General features: G+C 37.8%; 1 protein-coding gene across 2 annotated transcripts in view; it reads right to left on the bottom strand.

Annotated features, from left to right (window-relative positions):
- escl overlaps positions 1 to 17,521 on the bottom strand; it is a 393,433-nt gene that overhangs the window by 163,292 nt on the left and 212,620 nt on the right. For both annotated transcript variants that reach the window (XM_067136192.1, XM_067136193.1), the window contains 2 exons: positions 4,572 to 4,735; positions 4,253 to 4,492 (listed from right to left, as the gene is read on the bottom strand). In XM_067136192.1, coding sequence (XP_066992293.1) covers positions 4,253 to 4,492; positions 4,572 to 4,735 — 404 coding nt within the window. The remainder of the gene's footprint in view (positions 1 to 4,252; positions 4,493 to 4,571; positions 4,736 to 17,521) is intronic.

Here is a 17,521-nt window from a genome sequence, read left to right as displayed (position 1 = left end):
AATAAAAAATTTGAGTACCATCATAATTTCGGATACCGTAGCCATTACCACCATGGCAGTTATAACCATCCTTGGTGTAAGCAACATGCCCATTAAGATCACCACAGGGAAGTAGAAACTCATCTTCAGGACATGCTGAAACATTGTCCTGGAGCTCCTGCCAAAACTGTTCCTTTTCTAGGTCACCAGAGCCAGAGTGTGGCGCATATGCAGAGAAGACACAGAGCCGAGAAGATAGAATGTCGATAGTAATTGACGTAAGGCGGTCTCAATAGCCCTGAACATCAGCAACTCAATCTCGCAGGATAGTGCAGACGATGATGGCAACACCAATCATGTTGGATGTACCATGGTAAATCTGTTTATAGCCATCTCCGATGTCACGAGATTTGTGGCCTTTCCAACGTGTTTCTTGCATACATGCAATGTCCACTTTCCATTCTTTCAGCATCGCTGCTAGTTTGCAACCGTGTTCAGTAAGAGTCCCAATGTTGAGCGTGGCGATATGTAAATGTTGTTTGCGTTCTATAAAAGTAGGAAAGATCACAATATGAAGATAAAGTTGGAATTCAAGAGGACAAACTGAGGCAAATATTCATTTATAGGAAGGGGAGTTAGGGATTGGAATAACTTACCAAGGGAGATGTTCAATAAATTTCCAATTTCTTTGAAATCATTTCGGAAAAGGCTAGGAAAGCAACAGATAGGGAATCTGCCACCTGGGCGACTGCCCTAAATGCAGATCAGTATTGATTGATTAAGCAAGACAGTATCTGGAAAAATATCAAAGAGAACATTTTATGGTCATATGTCCTCGAGTAATATTTAAAGGATGATAAAACACTATTCATTTTGTTAAAATTTACTAACAAAATTTAAACGTTACTTGGATTTGAGCAAAACACCTAAAAAAGGCAAAATATAACATTTAAAATAGGACTTAATAAAAATAAAACGAGCTCCCAATAAATAATTTTAGCACCTTGCTTTGGATGCAGCTGGTATTTTTCTGTTAGAAGTTAAAAAAAGCCTGGTACAAATAAAATAAAACTAACATTATTGAAGATTTAATTGTGGGGGTCTTACAGTGAGAAAACCTAAGGAACTATTTGTGCTAAAATAACAGATCAAGTTTAAATTAATATCATACCTTCATGATCACTGTTGGCTTCTTTGCATTTTTCTATATTTTGCTGTTCTCTGTACTTTGGCTTCTAACTTATATCCACATCTCTTGCACTTGGCTCTACAGCCTATTTTGCTCTCATTTCGTATTTCATCAAAGGAGAGCAAAACTACCGCTCATCTTACCGTTTTGGTTTAGAAACCTGACCACAACACAAGCAATAAGGATATGAACCAGTACAACTGACAATGGCTGGATACTGGTTTAACAATGCACAAGTGCCACCCAGTAAACTGTAATAATTGTTTAAACAGTTATTGTTGTTCTACGAATAGAACTGGAAAGTTAAAAAAAAAATAACAGGAATAATTGAGCTGGTTTAAACCATGGTTTAAAACTAAGGTTGGTTTAACTCTTTCCCGCAGACTGCATAGTAAATCGTACCAGACATAGACATTGTCTCCCGCGGTTTGTATAGTGAATTTCCTACGCTTCCTAGATACAAGTGACTTGCAGAGAATGCTAAAATAAAGTGTTTTTATATGTTTTCTTATGCCTTTGCTGGCGGGACCTAGTGTTTACAGTGCACTATGTCTTCTGGTATGGGCTAGAGCAATCTTGTTACTTTCATTGATCTGTCTCAGCTTTATCCTTGGCTTTGACAAAATGAAAGTGACTGAGGTATGAGTGATGCTAGTAATGCCATTCCTTCTGCAGCCAGTCCCTGCTATGAATGGTGTGAAAATATTGCTCATAGGGTCGGTTGGTGCATGCATTTCAGTGGGCTTGGCAGACTGATATGTAATAGCAACTTCTGGCTCGGTGAGGAAAGCAACGGGAAACTACCTCGCTCCTCATTTCCCTAGTACGCCTCTTCAGTGATGCCTAGGCCATCTATGACAGCTAATGGCGGAGCTGTTGAGGATCCAACCAGCCTTCGGGCTGAGGACTAAACATACATACATAGACAAAACAAACAGGTGACTGAATGTAAACACATTAGGACAGGAACATGGTTGCACAGAGGTTGAGCAAAGAGGATATTTGTTACAAATTAGATTGACGAATGGAATAAGAGTGAGTTTGAAATTGGTAGGGATGACCATAAAAGTGACATGGGAAGCAATCTGGACAGAAGACGAACCTCAGGGAAATCTCCTGTTAAATTATTAGGCTTACTTGGACAAATAATAATTGTCAATTTCAATCCTCCAATTAATTCCATTTCAGACTATGGGCCTGTTCATAATCTTCCACCCTTATTCAGTGTAAAATAGTTTGCAATTCGTATGGCTGAGAATCTGTGTATTCAGCAATCTTCAGCCGATGGATCCCGGTGGATTCAGGGTGAAGTCCTGTGTTCTCTGCAGCATTACCAAGAAAATAAGAGCAATTCAGACCGACTTCAAGTCCATAACCTTGCCCAATGTTGGATGCTTCTTGATGTACGATACCAAACTGCGTGTAATTAGGCAATCTCATGGTGTCAATTTAGAATAATTATATTGTATTTTCATTGTTGCAAAATTTCAAACTGATATATTAAAGTATTTTTTACAGAATAAATTATTTAGTGAAGGTACTCCATAACTATACCCGACGAGCAAATTGTCACTCCAGGTTTTGCCAGATTGTTCATGGGAAAGGATTAAACCAGCCAACCATGCCACATAGTTATCAGAAAATTTAAAAATATAAAAATTATAAAATGAAGGAAATTCACATGAATGAACAACACAATCAAAGAAATCTAATCATGAAGAATTAATAACAATTTTTTTCGAACATTGTACAGTGAAACCTTGGAATGTGAGTAACTTGGTCTACGAGTGTTTTGCAAGACGAGCAAACATTTTAAATAAATTGCAACTTGATAAGCGAGTGAGGTTTCACAATACGAGCGACACATATGCCTACTTTTCCCCCTCCCCTGTGTCTTTGTTGAACTGATGAACAAGGTCTTTGGTCCTGTAGTGAAGAAATACCTTTCAGAAAACAATCTGCCACTCAAAGTCTTGTTGTTTATGGACAATGCTCCTGCTCATCCTCCAGGCCTTGAGGCCTTGAGGACGACTTACTGGAGGAATTCAAGTTTGTTAAAGTTAAGATCCTTCCTCCCAAGACTACTCCAGCCTATGGATCAGCAAGTCATTTTGAACTTCAAGAAGCTATACACCAAAGCACTATTTCAGCGATGCTTCGAAGTGACCGAAGGAACAAACCTTACCCTCCGAGAGTATGGGAGAAATCATTTCTCCATCGTGAACTGCCTGAATATCATCAATAAAGCCTGGGATGAAGTCACCTAAAGAACTTTCACTTCCGCTTGAGGAAAGCTGTGGCCTGACTGTGTTCTTGGACATGACTGTGAGGGGATTGTTGATGAAAATGAGCTGCCGATTGTCGATGAAATTGTGTCCTTAGGGAAGACTATGGGGTTGGAGGTAAATGATTTGGACATTCGAGAGCTGGTGGAAGAACATTGCCAGGAACTGTCCACCAACGAACTGATGGACCTGCATCGCGAACAACAGGAGGAGGTCTCGCGCGGGGAAGAGGAGGAGGAAAAGTCAATGAAATCTCTCATTTCAAATAAGATTCGGGAGAAGTGAAAAATGTGGGAAACTGTGCAAAATTTTGTAGAAAAACACCACCCGAATAAGGCCGTAGCAGTACGAGCGATGAATCAGTTCAATGACAATGCAGTCACATTTTCATGAAATCCTTTAAAAAAAAAAAAAGGGCAAAAGCAACATTCATTGTACAGGTTCCTCTTTAAAGTTGCATGAAAAGGAAACAATTCCAGTGATACAACAGAGAGCAGTGATTCCGTTACTGGAATTTGTGCTACACAGTAACTCTTCTCATGTCGTCTCTTGTCTCCCTCATACCAACAATGATTCTGTTGTAAGGTAAAGTGCAGTTTAATTTGCTTTAAGTTATATTTTGTTTCAGAAATGATATGCGAATAAATATTTTTCTGTTATGGTTGAATCATCCATGTTTCAATTGTTTCTTATGGGAAAGCTTGCTTTGATATACGAGCGCTTTGGATTACAAGCATGTTGCCGGAACGAATTATACTCGCAATCCAAGGTTCCACTGTAGTTGAAATACTTAACTTACTTTGGACAAGACAAAATCACCAAGCCACCTCACACAATCGACGTAATTCCTGTGGATATCTCGTGTGGAGAAATCAGGGAAGTGTTCCTTGAGAGAATCAAAGGGCCGGACGCTACGAGCAGCGTTAAAAAGGTAGGAGCCCCGCACAGCTTCCCGCATAGACTCTTTGTCCAGACGCCATAACTTGAGGGAATGGTCCATTCCACAGGACATGATACGATCACCGACGAGATCAAAATCCTACAAAAAAAAAAAACAACCGTCATCATTCAAGGTCTCTATTACTGCTTTCGGAAGTAAAGAAGGAAAAGTTACTTACCGCACTGAGAACTTCATCACGATGGCCTTCGACTCCTCCAAATATCGCAATACATACATCGGTTTTAATGTTCCAGAGTCTCAGGGCATGATCCTTAGACACCGAGAGCAGTAAATTGGGATCACGAGGATGGAATTTGAGTTCATTTATAGCATGGCCATGACCTAATGAGAGAAGACAATAAAACTGACATTAATCAAGCTTGTCTTGTCAAGACTACAGTCTCCTGTATGGTAATACCACCTAACAACAACTGAAACAAGCATAGATATTTTTATGGAGTCTTAATCAATATGTATCTTTAGCCGCAAGTAAGTATATTATACAACTTCTTTTTTTTTTTTTTTTTGCTAGTGGCTTTACATCACACCGATGCAGTATTATACAACTTACAATAGAAAGTATATTCCTTTCCTCATGTAAGTGGCAAGATTAAAGAGCAGTTTCAACAGAAATATTTCTGATAAAAGAATTTGAAACTGAGAATTATAAGCCAGACATACAGCAACTACACTGTTCTCTAATCATAAGTTATGAGTTTCATTATGGTCCTTATTGACAAATGATCACTATCAAAGGGTAGAGAAGGGACCATCTATTCAATATCATAATCTTGTATTTTGTCTTATAAAACTGGGACGAGTTTCGACCCCATTTATATTGGGTCATCTTCAGCCATGCAACAACATGAAGACATATGCACACATATAACAAATAATAAATTAAACACTTTGGTATGCTACAATTTACAACCTTAATTTATAACACTGATGAAGTCCGAACAACACATCCAAACTGTGGCGTACCAACAACCGAAGAAAGGACAATCAAGCAACTGATGGCACAACACCGCAGCCCAGGTCTTCGATTGCTAACCCAACTACTAAGAGATTAGAGGCCAACGCAGCGTAAAAACACGCCAACCACTTAGGGCAGGCCTCAATAAATTAAAGACATATGACTGGGAAGCGATGGAATCTGGGCAATACCACGGTCAAAGGAACCTCAACAGAACCAACAAGGGAAAGAACAATTACCTGAAGTAACGGAAACACCATATATAATTTAAACAACCTAAGATATTTAATAGAAAGAAAAAATCAAAGGAGAAAGTAATTGGGTAAAGGTTTTAAAAAAATTACAAATTAAAATTTAAAAAAAATAACAAACTCAAATTCAGATTAATAAAATCATATAGAAAAACAGAAAAGTCATTAACACTAGTAAAGTTGCTTATCTTTCAGAAATAACCAATACATTAATTTTACCCTTGTTTTATAATAGGGTTTTTAGATTACCATATTTACCTTTTCCATAACAGGAAGATTTTAGTTTACCTTGGTGTACCATTTCAAACATAATTGAGGCCTCGAAAGATTGAGGGAACCCTTTAAAAAAAAAAAAACAATACCGCAAGAACACTGAAGTGCCAATTTTTAACTCAAAACTAATTAAAATAATTTATCCCTTCGATCTTACCAAATAAACACATACACAAACAATAACAAGCCCACATCAATAATTGATGTTACTAGAACACTAGACAATAATGAAAGATGCAACGGAATATCACAGATAAGATCAAGATAAGTCAATCTAACGGTTTCAAGATCGATATAACAATGCATACAAGGCCCGGATGCCAGATATATGAAAATACAAGGCAAATTAATATTAAGAAAATTAGCAACTTCAGTATACCTTAGAAGGAAGAAAATAGAATGAATCTACCTAAAATTTCATCTTACAACAAATAAATGTAAGAGTATTCTTAACAGCTAATACATTTATCCAGTAGGCTTGAAACAATTCTGTATTATTAATACTTGGAGTACCATCATTATCACATCACCAAGATTCAGTACGATATAAATTTTAACCCTAGCAAGTTTTGGGAGCTGGACAACCTTAAGAATGTTTATGGAACCAGTACATGACTCAACTATATTTTATGAGTTTTCGACAGAACACAATTTTTATTATTATTAATTGTGATGAATTTAAACACCAGTCTTCCAAAGTTCACGTAAAAATAATTTCTGAACATTATTTTGTGAATAAACATTGCTTTCTGGTAAGTAGTAAATTGAGGTTGTGCTACACAAGACATCTCTCATAAAGAAAAAGATATTAATTTAACGCTTCGACGACGGTAGACATGTTGGCGTTTTACTCACTGCAAAAGAATGCACCGTACTTTGTGTGGATAAAGTCTGTTGGAGTTAATATCAATCCAGACGATCACTTACCAGACTGGTGATGAACAATTCCGAAGTACTCACTTACACAATTTTGTTCAAAATATTCCCAAGGATAATATTATAGTCAACTGCAGGCACTCTGAGTCATGCATAAAGTTGCATTCCAAATTTACATACTAGTTCAAATTAAAACACTACCAAATAAACAAATTTCAATATAAAACAATTTATACAGGCCTAAGCCGTCCTTTCAATATCACCTTACGGTGGTTTCAAATCATTCTTGCATAGCGAATGGCAGCCAATACAAGCGACATCACACCTGCTCTTGTCGAGCGCTGGAACAGAAGTCAGGTTTTAAATAACGGCCGCTGTGGAGCGCCGTGCAGAACAGCTGAAGATCAAGCAGCGGAGCTACCCACTAGCAAGTTCATAGACAATAAAGTGAGACAGAACTAGCAAAATAGTTTCTTTGATTGGCATTTTCGTATTGGAACTTATTTCCATAGAAATTTATTTCTGGTATTTTGCTGCAAGATAAGGACTTATATTATCTTTAAAGTGATTTAAAATCAGGAACTGCTCCCTTTTCCTATACAAGAGTATGTGTTACTACTCATTTGAAACTTGCTTATGCGCCTACCTGAAGGTTTGTTTTGACTGTAAGCCTCTGTCAGCTACCGTACTCTACCGGAGGTAGATCAAGTTTCCTTGCCTAGCTGTAACCCATTGTGCAGCTCTCTGACACATCCTTCCCCAGGCGTGACTAGCCAACTTCTTTTTATTGAAGCGAGCAGAGAGGCTGTCTGCTGTGAAGATGGAGAGTGAATGGACGCCTATTTCACGGTTCGCTGTGAAGCACGCTTCAAACATGGATCCTGGTTAATCTAGTGGATACTAGGGGATTCATTCCCCTTCTGAAGTGCCTTACTTCTTTGGACCTATTTCTGGAACATCTCCGATGTAATAAACATTTTAAATCATTTAATTTTCTTTTTTGCCTCATCGGCATAAGTATTGTAACGAGTTGGCGGGGTAGTACGATCAATTAACACAAGACTGGTAGCTTCAATTTCATAGATTTATTAACTACGCACTAAACTATACAAGACTGCACACAACTGTTGGTCATAACACAAACTTACACAGTTCGTGCGCTCTCTCTCCCTTCGTTTTTCACTTGTGCTCACACTACACAGTTTTACACTCGCACACACGGTCCCGCGTCGCACGGCTGCACGTTCTCTTCCTCGCCGACAGTCCGCACTGTAGCACACTAGTCCGATAATCACGACACTTCTAACTCGGTCGAACTCTTCACTTCTTCAGGCGGTCGTTCCTCTCTTTTATACCTGCGCTGGCTCTTCTAGAATCGTCCGGATGCTGGATGAATCCAGAGATATCGCAAGATGGAACACTCCAGATTAGTCGCGGAGTCATCTCCATACTTCTCGGCTACGAACCGCGAGCGGAAGCGAGTGGGGGCTGGCCTAGCTGCTAGTGATTGGCGCAGCTGAAGCATTAGGGGAGGGTCTTTATGGTGCCGGGCCGGGCCCACTGCCAGTTGACATGGCGGACACTAGGACCATTGCAGCATGCTTTCAGACTTCAACTACACCTTCAAGACCGCAAGTTCTGCTTCATATCTATTTTGATTTCATGTTATGATTCTCATATTTTGGTCCGTACTGAAATGTACAATAAAGCCAAATAAACTTTGATATTTATTTGACTTTATTATGATTTCGTTGAAGTGCTTGTGGTACGTAATATGTGTTACATGGAAAATCTTACTTGAAACACTAAAATTGGACATTTTTCGGAACTTGAGTTCATAATAATAATAATAATTATTATTATTACTACATGTTAACGTTGGAAATCAGTTCCCATGGATTAATATTGTTGTACGATTATGAACATTTCAAAATTGGAATTCTAAACATATTTTTTATTATTGTGAAATTTATTATTATTATTATTATTATTATTATTATTATTATTATTATGTGCGTATGGACCCAATGGATCACGCAAAGCTCTAACAATTCTGTTTTCTGAGTTGCCAAACAGCTCTCATCCTTTCTGCTTGGATCCTTTTTCATTTTTCTGTCTACTTAGCTCCAGTCTTCTTTTTCACTTCGTTCTCTGGTTGCACTTTCCATCCATTAATTTTTTTCCTGTAGAGGTTTCTGTCCGTGGTGTCATTTGAGTTCATCCAGGCTTTTTCCAGATCCTTCTTCACTTCCAGTACCCATGGAATATATTTTAGATGTTCTATGTAGGTGAGAATCTTGTGTGTCAGTCTACTTGCCGACAGTCTGCGGACGTGCCCATAAAATTTCAGACGTCTTTTGCGGATGTCTGCTGCAATGTTGGAAAGCTCTTCTGTCACTTTGCGTGACCTCAGTCTATATCCACCTTCTGTTTTTCGGGGGCCGAGAATTTTCCTCAGGATTCTTCTTTCTTCTTTTAAAATGTTTTCTAGGTCACCTCTCCCATTTAGTGTAAGGGTCTCGCTGGCATATAAGACTTCGGGCTTGATTACCGTATTATAGTGTCTGATCTTTGCATGGTGGGACAAGCACTTTTTATTGTATATGTTGTGAACCCTACCGTAGGCTTTCCGAAATTTTTGTAAGCAAATTTTCTGGGGCAGCCTTCTCGCCTCCCGTTGGTTCAAGTATTTCTCCCAAGTACTTGAAGTGTGGTACTCTGTTGATTTGCCCATATGTCGTGTTCAAATTTTGGATGTCAAGTTTTGAGCAGAAGAACTTGGTCTTTTCAAAGGAAATTTTTAGGCCAACCTTTCCAGCACATTCACTAAGGGTTTCAATTTGTTTAACGGCTGTGACTACCTCATCTGTCAGTATGGCAAGGTCATCTGCAAAAGCGAGGCATGATATCTCAATACCGCCTTTGGGTCGTCCTAGTCGTATGGGGCACCAGTATCCCATGTCTCTCAATGCCTTCTCCCACTCGCGGATGACTTTGTCAAGGACGAGGTTGAAAAAAACGGAGAGCCGTCACCTTGTCAGACGCCAGTTTTAATCAGGAATAGTTCAGAGATCTCCCCCATGAATTTAACTTTGGAGACAGTCTCAGTGAGTGTTGTCTTGACGAGGTTGAGTCTTGGAATCAAGCCCCGGGTCCTCAAGAATAACGAAGGCTAATTTAGGAATGAACTCGATGGATGAAGCTGTACGCATAAACTGGCTTTGGTGATGGGGTCATGTGAGGCAAATGGAGGGGGATAGGTTACCTAGGAGAATAATGGACTCTGCTATGGAGGGTAATAGATGTAAAGGGAGACCAAGACGATGATGATGGTTAGACTCGGTTTCTAACGATTTAAAGATAAGAGGTATAGAACTAAATGAGGCCACAACACTATTTGCAAATCGAGGATTGTGGCGACGTTTAGTAAATTCACAGAGGCTTGCAGACTGAATGCTGAAAGGCACAACAGTCTATAATGATAATGTATGTATGTATGTATGTATGTATGTATGTATTAATTCTGACGAATTTAAATACCAGTCTTCCAAAGAAGTTCACACGAAAATCATTTCGGAACATTATTTTGTGAATAAACATTGCTTTCCGGTAAGTAGTAATTGAGGTTGTGGTACAGAAGGGGTGATATGAATAAAAATGAGATGTAGCTCGGAGACAAGTCTCGAAGGAGGATTGAGACAGAAGTCACTTGCGAGACAGAAGTACGAGGAGCTGCAGTTGTTACATTTGAATCTGTATACAGTAGAATTCCATTAGTCCGGCATCCAACAGTCCGGAACACCCGATGGTCTGGCACCATTCCACGATTTTTTAAATGTTATTTTCTCTTAATAATGATCTCTCGTGAACAATTTGATGCAATATTTGTCGAAACTAATCGAAGTGATTTTTTATTATTTCAAAGTAAATAGTGGAAATGTATCTGATAAATCCATTTGTTATACATTGACTTACTTAAATATCTCTACAGTATCTCTGGAAATATTCAACCTAGAAGGCTGTGTGCTATAGTGAGTACTGGAAAGCCAACCATATGATAAAAAACAGATTTCAAAAATTTAATGTATGGGCCACGTTCAAAAACAGATGAGAATATGCCTCCTAAAATTGAAGCCGACAGAAGGAAAAGATAATTTGTAGATGGAAAGACTCTAAATGTTAAAGGAAGCCTTACAGATAATAACATAATGAACTCCAGCATTATTATGGAATGGCAATAAGAAACAACACGTTTGAAAAGAGGAGTGTGTTACTAAACTTATGATTCTGCTGATCAACATTTTACTGCAAAAAGCCGTGTTACAGCTGTTTTCGCTGTACGCCTTAACCTATATCGTAGTAAGAGGTACCGCCCGATAGCCCGGCATTTTCGGTAATCTGGCACCAGGCCGGTCCCGAACGTGCCGGACTATCGGACTTCTACTGTACTCCGGATTTAGTATAAGCATTAGATTTATTTAATGATTTATAGTTGTGTAATATATCAAGATTTCTCTTATTGGTTCTAAAAGAAATTTTTATGTTGTGTTTTGTAAGAACGCTGGTTATTTTATATGCGTCTTGAGTGAAGTGGACAATGCATTGGGTTTGGTTTTGTCTTTTGTTAACGTGGTTTTAGGACAGTGTTTGAATTTGTTGATGATACAATGCACAAGGTAACCAATCTAAACATAAAGCCTTCTCTTACATGGGCTTAAAGATCAAGATTGCTAAATTAGGAGAGGATATAGACTTCCTAAAACAATGCATTTCCTATAACCCTTCTCCTAAATTTCTTCAAAGTTGTGTCAGAAAAACACATTCTTCTCCTCACACGTTAAAAACCCAAAAATAACAAAAAATTTGGCTGAAAAACGAAATCTGTTTCTAATACAAGAAAAAATTATTTTTAAACAACAAATTATATGAAACACACCTAGAAATAGCCAATCTTCTCCCAAGTGCACAATGACACCTCTTCCTAACATTCGCACATTCTGATAAATTGTAGGTAACGATTACAGAAGAATCGCAATCAAATTGGTAATAGTACGAGCTCACTGAGGAATCTTAATAATGGTCTCCCACAAGGTTCTGTGCTGGCTCCCCTTTTGTTCTGTTTATATATAGCAGATATGCCAGAGACTACTTCTAGAAAATTTGGGTACGCAGATGACTGGGCCCTTGCTGTTAGCCACATAGACTTCGAAGTTACCGAGGATATTCTAACCAGAGACTTATCTACTATGGGGCAATACTTTTGTGACTGAAGGTTACAGCCAAGTGCAGCAAAGACAGTAGTTGCTTCGTTCTATCTCAACAATAAACAAGCAAATGGAGAACTGAAAGTTCACTTTCATGGCAGATTACTCTCGCATATCAAGTATCCAAAATTACTACGAGTCATTATACATAGGACGCTACAGTTCAAAGAACATCTTACAACTGCCGCCAAGCTCAGAACCAGAAATAATATCCTGCAGAAACTGTGTGGCACTGCGTGGGGGTCAACAGATTCCACACTTCGGACTTCTGCCCTTGGACTAGTTTATCTCGTGGCTGAATATTGTGCACCAATCTGGATAAACAGCGCTCATGTTAAGCTTGTTGATACTAAGCTTAACCAAACCATGCGTTTAATATCAGAGACAATCAGATGTACTCCAACATACTGGCTGCCGTCATTAAGTCTCATACCACCTCCATCCATGAGAAGAGAACTAGGACTTATCAAAGTGTATACAATAATATATGCAACAATTCTTCCCTTCCTGTACATCTTGACCTCCCTGTTATTAACAGGAAGATACTTAGCTCTCGCCACCCTCTGTTGAATAATGCAAGGAAGCTTGCTGAAAGTAATTTCAACATGAATGACAGCTGGAAGCAATTATGGAAGACCTCTGCAACACCAGAACAGCAAACTATGCCATGCATCACATCTAAGCTACCAGGTTTCGAGCTCGCTAGAAATATTTGGTGTATTCTAAACCGAATCAGAATTAATTGTGGCAGATGTGCAGACTCCCTTTATAAATGGAAAAAAATTCCATCTCCCGTGTGTAGTTGTGGTGCTGAAAGACAAACGGTTCTGCATATTATCGAAGAATGCCCTCTAACAGCCTTCTCAGGAGACCCAGTCGAGTTCGTAATGGCTACTCAAAATGGTGTTAATTATATAAGACAGTTGTAAAACCATCTGGTTAAAGTCTTTGGTTTGAGAGATTAAGATTTATGATTATTGACTTGTAAATACGTAGTTGATGATCTGGCATTTGACATAGTCCATTATGAAGAGATCAAGTGTTAAAGTATGACGACTACTTGATTTGAGTATCTTGAATTAAATTAAATCTTGTTAACCCTTTCACTCTGCTTATCCCCAGGTTTCAACCTATTATTTAGGAAACATTGAAGCAGAGCATATTGTTTCAGAAAAAGTTAAATATGTGACATGAAAATGGGAACTAATATTTATTTGGCATAATGGAATTACAACTTGAAAACATCTACGAGTATTTATTTATTTATTTATTTATTTATTTGTTTGGCATGTCTACTTGTGTATCGAGACATTATCTAATATCACCCATTGTTTGGAATTGCTGTTGATTGGTGCAATCGACAATGTAAATATATTTATTTCTGCAAGTTGCCTTGTTCAATAAGTAAATCGATTGTGCGCGCATGCGCGTAGCTCTTGCTTGATCGGGCGAGTGTGCTCGCCGCTGTCAGTCCTTGAGCCGAGCTTCACAATGGCGGACGTTTCCCATCTCGTGAAGAAGACTGTTAAGATGAAAGAACTTATCATGGGACAAGTCCTTGATCCCGGAATCACCTAGGTGTTAAAATAGGGTTTACCTACAGATTGCTGTTTGCTCTGTTAACCATATATTGGGTTATGAGTGTGAATGTAAGTGAACTGAGAATTAGCAGGTCGCCTAGGAACTGCATTTGTAAGTAGTCAACTTTTATATCTGTATTTAGCTGACGATTACGGGATCGACATTTGCTATCTCCATCCTGACATCGCTTTGTGTATATTAAATTCTACATTTTATAGAACTTGAAGCCTCATCATGTGAACTGTGTTAGTGAAGTGTGCCATGAATATATTATTTCGTGAGCGGATTACTGCTTGTCATACGGTATCCAATATTGAAGTCCACACTGACATTGTTTCACGATATCTTGACATGTAATAATTCTTCCTTGTAAACGACTATAGCTGAGGAAAATTATTTTAAAACCAAGGAATTATTAACTGTTAAAACGAATATCCAAGTAACTGGAATTTATTTAATTTCATTATTGTGGGCATATTTAAGGTGCTTGTGTTTTATACGTTGAATTAATCATTTTATCGGCAGATATTAATTTTAGGATAGATTAAGATAATACATTTTGTTCATGTTGTTTCTATGATAAGTTCTCCTAGCTGTCACATAATCTTATATTAGGGTAATTATTTGCAATTAAATTTTGTTCGCCAGCGTAAAGTTCATTGTCAGTTACGCAATTAGTGTATTGTTGTGAACTAGTTACTGCCTCTCTTATCTCACAATCTTGATAGTGGTGTTGGGTGACAGATAGTGACGTCCCTCTTATCTTTTGTCGGTTGTTACCCGTTACGTTCTGTTGTGTGCTGACCTAATGTGTTAATATTTGACATTCTCCTGCCTCACTGTTATATATGTGGTTGAACGACCTTATTTTGGTCTGTTCACCCGTTTGGGTTTTATTTAGATTTGCGATGTCTCTCCCAAGTTCCGGTGTCATGATTTTGGGATTTTAGGGGCAGTATACCTTTAAACTGATTACTTCGGTATTTGGTAAACAAGTATGATTTGGTGAGATTCTGTTTTGACTGCACTGGATGTGTAAGAGGTACATAAGCCTTTAGATTATACATTTCAAGGTCAATATTTAAGAATTATACCTCCTGACATGTTCGCCCTTTTCATTATTATTATTATTATTATTATTATTATTATTATTATTATTTGGGTCGACCCAATTTATTTACACCTAACTTATTTAATACTTAGTGATCATATTAGAAATTATTTTCATTATTAAGATACCTGCTTTTAAGGCGTGGTACATTTGTTTGAGTGTGATTATTATTATTTTCAGTTTTAATTTAAATTAAATATTTCAGCCCTATTTCAATATGTCTTTTATTTGGTAGCTAGTAGCTTTGACCTGGCAACCTGTCAACGTTTATGTAAGACCCTGGCCTTTTTCGTTCATGTTTTTGCCCTCCACACTTCATATTTTGTGCTACTGCCCTTACGGTGAGTATTGTGTTTGTTTTCATTTTGATGTTTGTGCATTTGCATTGTGTTGTTTTGTGCACTTCTTGGTAAGGTTGCAAAATAATATAAGAACTCTTGATCACAATTTATTCACATTTTCAATAATATTAGAAAACATACTATCGCATCCATTTCTCTATTCACTGAGTCATAAGGTTGTTTGGTTAAAACCTCCACCCCCTGCTGGTGATACTCGACACTGAGGTATGCTGTATATTTGTCATATTGTCATGTTGTGTGAATCCCCCTAAACCAATAATCACGTGATTCTGGAAGTGAAATGGTGACCATGTATATCGGCTTTTATTTCCTCTGAGCAAGTATCTTCCCATTCTGTATCTATTTTACTGGAATGTGCCTGTTTCATTGCTGCATTGATATATAAGCAATTAGATATGTCACTGAATAGTTTGTCTCCTCCTAACATAATATGTTATATATATTGTGACCTTTCATGCATTTCTAACTTCTGGGTTCTAGTTGAAAATGTTATGCCTCGACTGGTGTCACGCGGAGATGCAAAAGTTTCCACTCAAGGGATGTGAAAGTTAATCGAGCCTCGTCACAATGTCGCACCATAAATTTTTTTAAGATATGACTGACGTATGGAGATGAATGTGAACTAAACTAAACCATTATGATATTAACTTATTCTATCAATGAGAAATTCAGGAATAATTTTTTCCGTTTAATACCTGTCAAAATTCTGAATACAAATTACAAAACTAATTGGAAAAAGCAACACAAATGGATGTTGAGTAGTAATTGAGAGTCAAATTAATAAAAAATTATCCTAATCCCTAACTTTTGTTAGTACTGCTCTTTACACCATCAAATTCTTATCACAATTATATATGTTGGCCGCAATAATAATCTTTAAAATCCAACAAATCAAAAGAAAACTAACATTCACGTTGCTGAAGGCTTCAATCAAAACATAAGCCCATCATTTACATCATCTGTCTTCTGGTTAATGAATAAAATTGACGAAATCATGTTCTCTTGGCACTCATATTCACTGATCTCAAAATATATGTCTCAATATCCTGTTAATCTCTTAAAATCACAATTTAATTCATCAAAAACCCAGCTAAGCAACTTGAACGCACCAATAACCTGTTTGTACCGCTATCGCTCATATCAATAAGTGATTCAAGAAAACATAGGACAACGTTATGATCCTTCCAAACATTAAGGTTGTGCAATAAAAATGAAATCAACTTCCTCTGAACTCTGTCAGCAGCTGCACCTAAATAACAAATCCCTGAAAATACAATCATCACCAACAATAATGATTCAAGATCTCCGATGACTCTGCAGCCTCTGGTATCCTCCATGAAAGAAACCTGAAAAAAATCTACTTTCAACTCTAAGCCCCGACTTCATAATCTATTAGAAGAATATTAGCTAGCCGGAAGATCACTCTACACACTACTCACAAGTAATGTTTACACATTTTATCTGTGACATGGCTCACATCAGCATGGTGTCATTAAATAGCGAAGATCTTATCTCATCCTTTGATATTTGTGCGCAATTACCTACATTGTATCTGAAATTAAGACATCTTTGACGATCATCATACAAGCATCTTCAATACACCTCGAAAACATTACCACAAATATCGTACTCATGCCTAAGTAGTCATCACTCATAACTACCATTCAATTCATATGCACGACGAAACCAATTTTTACTTTTAAAAAATATCACCGGGACTTTTAAAATTGCATTATTCCATTAAATGCGTAACCCCAATGAATCATTTCTCATCAAACCACACAACATATTATATTATATTCATATTATTCATATTATTCGACGATCCTATCACAAAAACCTCTATTATCTTACACACGTCATGCTAACGAATTCTCATTTCATTTTAAACATACTCATGCACATTATTTTATGAAGACTATTCATCCTGGTACAACTATTAACTCAATATCAACGCAGTAATATTAACATCACACTCGCAATGACGTAATGGCCCAGGTATTTATCTTCTGGAAACATTGCCAATGATATCCAGGGAATCTTTGAGTGGCAAGATTGCACCTTCCAACTGGAGAATAGCTTCTGGTATAAAACAAAAATGTGTCTTAATATATGCTACGGAAGCGACGAGGGTCGGGCACTCGAGCGATTTCTTGGCCTTGGCGATGCAGGAAGCTTCTGTTTCATCCACGTTATTCATAGTACATAGCAGCAGACAACCAAGTTCCCCAGCGGGTAAGTATCGGCTCAGGTGAAAAGAGGTGCCTGACAGAAGACTACCCGACCATCTGTAGCAATCAATTTTCTCAATAAGTGCGATTTAGGCATTGTTTCGCTATACAACAATTACGGTTAGATAATACTACAGGAACCAGTCACCACACACGCTGCCGGTTGTACTCTCTATGGACGACTGGAGGCGAAACTGTTTACG

This window comes from Anabrus simplex, chromosome 1, assembly GCF_040414725.1.
Source record: "Anabrus simplex isolate iqAnaSimp1 chromosome 1, ASM4041472v1, whole genome shotgun sequence".
NCBI classification, from domain to species: Eukaryota; Metazoa; Arthropoda; class Insecta; order Orthoptera; family Tettigoniidae; genus Anabrus; species Anabrus simplex.
This window is presented reverse-complemented; position numbering and strand designations above follow the sequence as displayed.